Source organism: Amia ocellicauda, chromosome 10 (assembly GCF_036373705.1).
Source record: "Amia ocellicauda isolate fAmiCal2 chromosome 10, fAmiCal2.hap1, whole genome shotgun sequence".
NCBI lineage: Eukaryota > Metazoa > Chordata > Actinopteri > Amiiformes > Amiidae > Amia > Amia ocellicauda.
In genome coordinates, this window is record NC_089859.1 from 22,751,376 (window position 1) to 22,758,717 (window position 7,342).

Here is a 7,342-nt window from a genome sequence, read left to right on the forward strand (position 1 = left end):
GAAATTAAAAGACTAGACATGCCGAGGAAGGAAGAAGGGGCTAGTAATAGTTAAGAACAACACATCAATTCTTCCTCTCAAATAAATGTCACTTTGTGGCCACATGGCACTGGATTTTCAAGTTAATTAAACCAAAGGCTTAGTCCCCTGTTAAAGATGCACCCCCTGAGAGGAGAGATGGGGGGGGGGTGTCACATCCAGCTAATTCCTTCAGGAGAGGAGACTGACAGTGTGTGCCGTGGTTCGATTTGCAATCCCACCCCCCGTGAGTTTCCAATAGTAAGCCTTTATGCCTTTTGTTGAATCCTGTCTACAGTGGGTTTCACATAAAGTTTGAATCACTCCATAAAAAGATGTTTTAACAAGACCGGTCGAGCCAACAGATGTAATTCATTCAACGTTAGAGCTGATACACTTTCCTGAACTCAACGAGATTTCATTTTACAATACGAAAAAACTAAAAAACAGCATCAAGGAGGAAAAAACCTGAACTGAGGGGAACTGACCTCATTTTACTGCTTTATCTGCTCGATTCCAGGTTTTGTAAAGCTTCATATCCTAACCAAATCACAGTCGTCATCATAGGTTTAAGACTGAAGGCAGATACATAGATTTAAAGTAAAAATCTAATAAATAATAGTGAACTTGAGATGTAGTGAAAAGGCATTATAGAAACTGTGAGGTGTTTAGGAAGGCTGGTATTCCAATAAACTGAAAAGACTTTACCTGTGCTCTGAATCATCTCTGGTAAGTGTCTGCCTGACTTCACTAGGGGTCTTAAGAGCGCATTTTGAGGGGCCAATTCATTTTTTGCTTCTGATATCATGTTTCCTTACCTGTTTAGTAGCATCTATTCAGCATGTCCTACCCAAAATATCATGGAACTTAAGGAACTATAAGTGAACTATTTTTAGTTTTTCAACGTAGGGATTCTGGGGGAAAAAATACTTTATTCATAACACATTATTTTGTGAAGGCACAGACCATATTCTTTACCAAAACATACATTTCTTCTGTTTCAAACTGTCAGCTCTGATATCATAGATCATTGAAGAGCAAAGCTGCAGGAATCCATGCCAATACCTAAATGACATCGCTTTCTTCAGAGGTCAGCACATGTGAAATCCATTTTGACTTCTGATGCAGCACCGAGGAAGACTTTAAAGGCAGTTTTAGCCTCAGTCGGTAACTTTTCAAAGATGAAAAGATGGTGTTCATCTCGTGTGTGAGTGTATATTCAGTGTTAGAAGTTGAAAGTTTTTATTAACAATCACTGTTTTCACTTATATAATGATGCTTTCTTCTGCGAACACTGGAAAAAACACTTTATATGTATTCACTGCTTTTTAACTCGATCTTTCAGCTGGAATCTCTCCCCGAGAAAGTGCTTCATGCCAAACCAAACGCCAATGCTGTGTCTTCTATCGAAAAGACGATTGAGATCCAGAGTGAGTTTTGTTTTTTAATCATTAGTCTTTTAATCGTAGATGTCGAATCACTGGTGACCTTTAATTGTAAGAATTTGTGTACTCTTGAGAAGACAACCTATTACACTTATTCCAACTATTTTGATTTCATAATCTCTCCAGGAGACAAAATAGACCCTGGAGAAAATACACTCACAAGAACATTGATAATTGCTTTTATTCATGCAAAAAATAATTTGTATGACAACTCTCGCCTGCGTAGTCACTTCCCCCCCGAGTAATGTCTAAGCAAACCTACACCCTACGGATGTGTAAGCATTTATTTGTGAGCCACGGATTTGGGAATGTAAAAATGTACCACTGGTGACCTGCACAGTCTGTAACTCACGTTCAGGTAATGGGAAAACTTGACTTCCATTAAACTTGTGAAATTAAGGGAATGGATATTTTAATTCGGTGACTTGGAACAGCTCCGTTTCAAAATAACAGCACAATTATCTCAATATGTATAACCCCCCCAGTCCACACAATGTCACCCCACTTCCCTTGCCTAATGAAATACTGTCAGATGTCACCCTAAACACATACAGTTAAACCTTTACCCAATATGGCATTTTAGGAGGACGTTTGAGTCTGTCCTACAGCGTCGACAGAGCCACCCACTTTGCGGTAGTCTAGTCAGTAGGAGATGGAGGTGTGAAGAAGAGAGACAGATACCACGAGTGTGTCAGGGGTGATAGAGAGAGACCTTGATGACAGACTGAAGGCAAGTGTCAAAAATATTAACAGAGAGCTAAAAGAGCAGGTATTACCTTTCAACCTTTTGATTTCTTCCTTAGATTTCTTTTTTTTGGCCAGTTTTCATCTAAGTAACTAGAAGGAATCTTTTTTTTCCCCCTTTACTGGAAAACACAGTAATACATGTAACACTATATTCATTTTATCTATTTCCTTTTTTATTTTGTTACTGAAAAAGTTATTCATTGGGTGTGAACTAGACAAGGGTTGTATGATGTCACGTCTAGTATTTCATGACACGGCCAAGACCGAAGTATTTGGCACGAATTGAACAGCCCAGCCCTCACCTTCTCGTTGAATTGATTTGTTTTGAAAGTCCGTTGTGACATTTTTTTGATACCGCATCTCTGTGTTAAATAAATGTTCATTCGAGGGGCTTTATTCTGCCTATCCGTTATGTATATATTATTTTTATTTCACATTAATTTATAATAGCTATGCTTCATGGAACACTTTTTATACACATTGCACTTACAGTAACTGATTAGGATCGGGATTCATTTTTAAAATCATGAAAATGACATAAATCTCCGAATGTATACTCTTTAATAACGCATTGTGCCTTTGCTTTATGTGAGTCACTGTATTTTAAATCCCACGGCTCAAGGAATTTACTTTTCTTAGTGACATTTTCGACCATAAAATGTATTTACTGGGGATATGGTAATATGCACCCTGTAGATTGAAATAGGTGAATCCAGTCACATAGTGAATACACATTTTCTACCTATAAGAAAAGGTAAGCCTCCAGCTACACAACATAAGCAAGGGCTTGGTGAGCACTTGTGGACCTTGAAAGGAGTTGTGTAGTGGGGCAAAGGTGGAAGCCATTAACAGGTCAATCACAGACAACTCTCTATCCCATTCGACAATGCAATAAGTACCACGGATGCTACCTAGATGCTATAGTCTTTTTTCAGACGAGTCCCAGGTGTCACAGCTCTCAGACCGTGACTATGCGTGGGTACGCCGCCACACAGCACAGAAATTTTAATGGAATCATCTACGCACCGCTGCCCAGTAAACTGCAGGCGCCTGTCTGTGGGAGTGGGAGGTGTGACTTAGGGACAGTGCCCCGTCAGAGCTGGTGGTCTCCCAGGAACTGTAACTTCTGTTCCCCTACATTAAGAAACTCCGGGTGGGAATTCCGCCTGGCCGTGCTATTGGTCTCCAGGGCCCAGGAGAAGGTGTTTATATGGAAACCGATGCCCCAGCTCACACCTTCTGTGTCACACAAGGATGGAAAGAGGGTCCGGGCATCAGGACCATTGTCTGGCCTGTTGCTAGGCATAGACCCCATTGAGTACATATGGCCTTTCCTCAACCCCATGAAATTTCTCAAGCCCACCATATTCATGTTCTCTGTCAGGAATCGGATGCAAACCCACAGACTGAGACTCATCTCATCTCTAAACTGTGCGAGAGTTAAAGGCCACCCCAGCAGGCTTGTTCATCTAAATCCAATAGACAAGGTTTCTTAAAGACAAAGAAGCTTTTTTTCTTACATTGAGCACCTGGTCTTTAAGCAGAACAGGATAATACATTTATTCTGTAATCAATAAACTGTTTGTCTTATTGCTATGTGCTTTATTTGTTTGTTTGTGTCTTTCTTTTTTGTAATGTCAGGGAAAATGTCTATTTAGGCTTGGCTAACGGATTCTAATTTACATTATAACTTCCAGGTAAGTACTGGAAATCAGTTCAGAAGTATTCTTCAGTCGTGAACATCTCTCTTGCGGAGGCGCAGAAGCATGAGAGAGAGGAGACGGACGCTGTCACGGCGATGTCTTTACTGTCGGTTGACGTACACCAGTCGTGCAAAGCACAGGAGAGCAGGTGAGGAAAAGAGAGAACGCAAATCTGTGTTGACCGTTGATTATCGTTACTGTACTTCATGTTCATTTCATGCACAGATCACTACCATGTGCAATGGCTTTATAAATACAAAGACCACTAGATCATTCAAAAGTGATCTCAGCCCAACCCCTTGCACCTAGAAACCATTATTATAAATACATGCTTTTTTGCATTCACGTCGAATTGAGTATTATGCCTTTTCATTTGTAATGGCTTATAGGGGTTAGAGGTCATGGCTTAATGCAATAAAAACACTTCTAAAGTGAGACGAGTATGTATGTATGACACAAATATAATTATGTTTAATTGAACGGCTTTAAGCTTAGCTTTTCAACCGTCGCATTTGCCAGCTGAGACTGTAAACACTGTGCAGCAAGACTATTTTTTCTCTGGCTTGGTTATAAACTATACAGTTTGCTACTTTTCATTGAACAGATACGATTGTCAGATGCATACCAACCATAGCCATATGTGCTGTAGATTGAGAACTGGATAAGCTGGTGTTTGATTTCACAGCGAAACGGGGCTGAACTACCATGAAAGTAAAATAGTTTACATTCTACCGAAGCCCTTTCTTTTTCTCTTCCCTCTGATTTTTTTTTTTTCTTTCTTTTTTCTAAACCATAAGTTTGACTTAAATATACAGATATTCAAACATGCGATAATGTAAACAGGAAAATTTGAAATCATTGCTTTGGACTTAAACTGTTTTTCCACTTGACGTTTTGTTTATACTTCCTGCGAACGAACCTCTATTTATGGACAACTGGATAACACAAATAAACATCACACAGAAGTGAAAAATCAACTTTGATTATCCGTGGAACTCCACAATGTCATTGTGTACTCTTGTGCTGTATTCTGATTGCCTGTTTATTTTCACAGAACCGCGGCCGAGCCAATGGAAGAGGAGCCAGCGCTGTGAAGTGCCAAGTCGTCCGAGATGTTTCCTGTATGTGACATCATTGTGTATCCCCTAAAGGCACCCCGAGACATGTCTTGTCTGCTGCTTGGGTGGCGCACATCAGATGGAATATAAACACGGGGTGCCTGCAGGACTCATTTCACTTGTTCCTTGGACACGTATGAAAGGAAGACTTAGGTTTTCTCAATTTAAAGATGCCATGTCCCATGCGTTGAGTCAGTTTCAATTATGAACATGCCCTTCAACACGGAGTAATACTGACACTTTTGGGCTCCAGACTTTTTTTTTACGTTACCATTTCAAAAGGAGTTCTGTTATTCTGGTCTCGGATCTCAAACCCCTACATTAAATAGTGTTAAGACTTTTTTTTCCCCCTTGCAATCACTCTTTTATAACAGAAAATTACTTTATGGAAAACTGTGGCTGATATGTTTTAACTGTAACCAGTCATGGAAGCAAATGTTATTGGGGTTTCAGCCTGGTTGTGTGTTTTTTGTTTTTATCGATTGTGTACAACACAGGTGTATCGAATTTGCCCACTGCCATCTTTGGGATATTGCAGATATAATATTTTTCTAATTGTATTATTTATTACAGGAATAGAGCAAGTCAGAAGAGCTGATGTTGAAGGAAATACTTAAAAAAAAAAAATTTGTACATTTTCTTTCATTTTAATACTGTATTAAAAGAAAATCATGATATGCACTAATAGGAGCCTCAAAGAGTAGACACTATTTTGCATTAAAGAAAGTTTATTTTAATGAAAACATATCTATAAACAATAGTATAAATAATAGAATATTTAAATGGACAAAACTAAACAAATTATATATCCATAATTGCATTCATACTAAATATTACATTTTAAACCTCTGCTGTACTGTATGCCTATTGGCTGTTGCCACAACCGTTATTTTCTTTTCAGTTTTCCATTTCCCAACAATACAGAATCCAGACAATGAAGCTTGTTTTATATTATTTTTTTACACTGAAAAGAATAAGTCCAAAGAAGGGTACAAATTAAACTTTGATTTCACTAAAGTAAATGGGAAATGCTTTAAGTATGGCATCTGACGATAAAATTATCATTAGAAGCAATTAAGTTAACAAGAATAAGATACTTTAATGGTTCCAATGCCTGTTACAAACTCAGAGAATTATAAACTAGTTAGTGGCACTTTAACTACTCTGTAATTTATGATCAACTGATGTTCATTATATATTTTTCTAACTAAGCAGCTTTCAAGTACGGCATTGAAACCATAACTGAAAAGCATCGAGTCCCTATTCAGAAATTTGAAGGAAACCTTAATTAGAACAAGCTTTGCTCAAGGGTTATGATGATATGAAAGATCGAACAATGTGGTTCGAGTTAAGGGGAACTGAAACCTGTAAATCAAAGATGAAAAGATTTCATTCAAATGGAATTATAGATTTCTCTTTTGTCATCTAGGCAGGCCATATTTTTTCGGCATTCAGACGTTCTGTACGGTCAGTCATTTCGTTTTCATAAAGAGGTTCTGTTTCAGATAATAAAATAATGAAAGGTGATATCTGAGTGGGGATGTTGAAGATTATTTGACCAAAGGTAAACAATGCTATTGAGTAATATATTTTATACCCAAAGACCTTTGAATAATTATAACAGGCTCAGAATGGAATATCATGTGCCTCTGCCAAAAGCTGTAGACTACATAATGTCAGAGAAGAAGAAGAGGAAGAAAGATGGGCTTGGAAGGTCCTAGATAATGTTTCTAATAAACGGTTAGAGTTGGCAACCCAGTTTTATGGAAAGTCCTTAAAACAAAAATCAAAATACAGGGGGAGCTGCTTTAAATATTTTGGGTTTATTGATCTCTAAGCATCGATGACAACAATAACTATATCTCTGGTGCAATATGTTCATGTTCATAATTCATCTTTTTTTTCTCTCATCTGAGTCCTGAAACTGATTATAATTTGGGGTGAGAGCCAACAGTCGAAAACCTAAAATTGTACATTCACTTTCACTCGTACCTACATAGACTCGTCAGTGCAAGGTAAACAGACATCCGAGTTTGAAGGAACACCTGTTTATAGAAGAATCGTACGCAGTGCTGGGGAAACAGGAGTGCTGTGGCTCATTCTTTATGCTCCAACGTCTTTATAAAAGTCAAGTCTGTTGGGGGAACGGGGCCTGTATTGCGCAGTACCAGGAAGTTGGTTCACTGTGGCTTTTTAGGTTGGAGATCATTAAACATGTGCTGGGCAGGGTCCACGTCTGGCCAGTGATCTGTAGACTGCCGAAGCCTATTTCCTCCTGCTGTTTCTGTTATGTGCGGGCACTGTGGCACAT

General features: G+C 38.6%; 1 protein-coding gene across 1 annotated transcript in view; it reads left to right on the forward strand.

Annotated features, from left to right (window-relative positions):
* LOC136760251 (histone deacetylase 9) overlaps window positions 1-7,073 on the forward strand; it is a 113,555-nt gene extending 106,482 nt beyond the window's left edge. The window contains exons 26-28 of the mRNA XM_066715561.1: window positions 1,364-1,448; window positions 3,908-4,061; window positions 4,968-7,073. Coding sequence (XP_066571658.1) covers window positions 1,364-1,448; window positions 3,908-4,061; window positions 4,968-5,007 — 279 coding nt within the window. The 3' untranslated portion in view covers window positions 5,008-7,073. The remainder of the gene's footprint in view (window positions 1-1,363; window positions 1,449-3,907; window positions 4,062-4,967) is intronic.
* The last annotated feature ends 269 nt before the right edge of the window (window positions 7,074-7,342 follow it).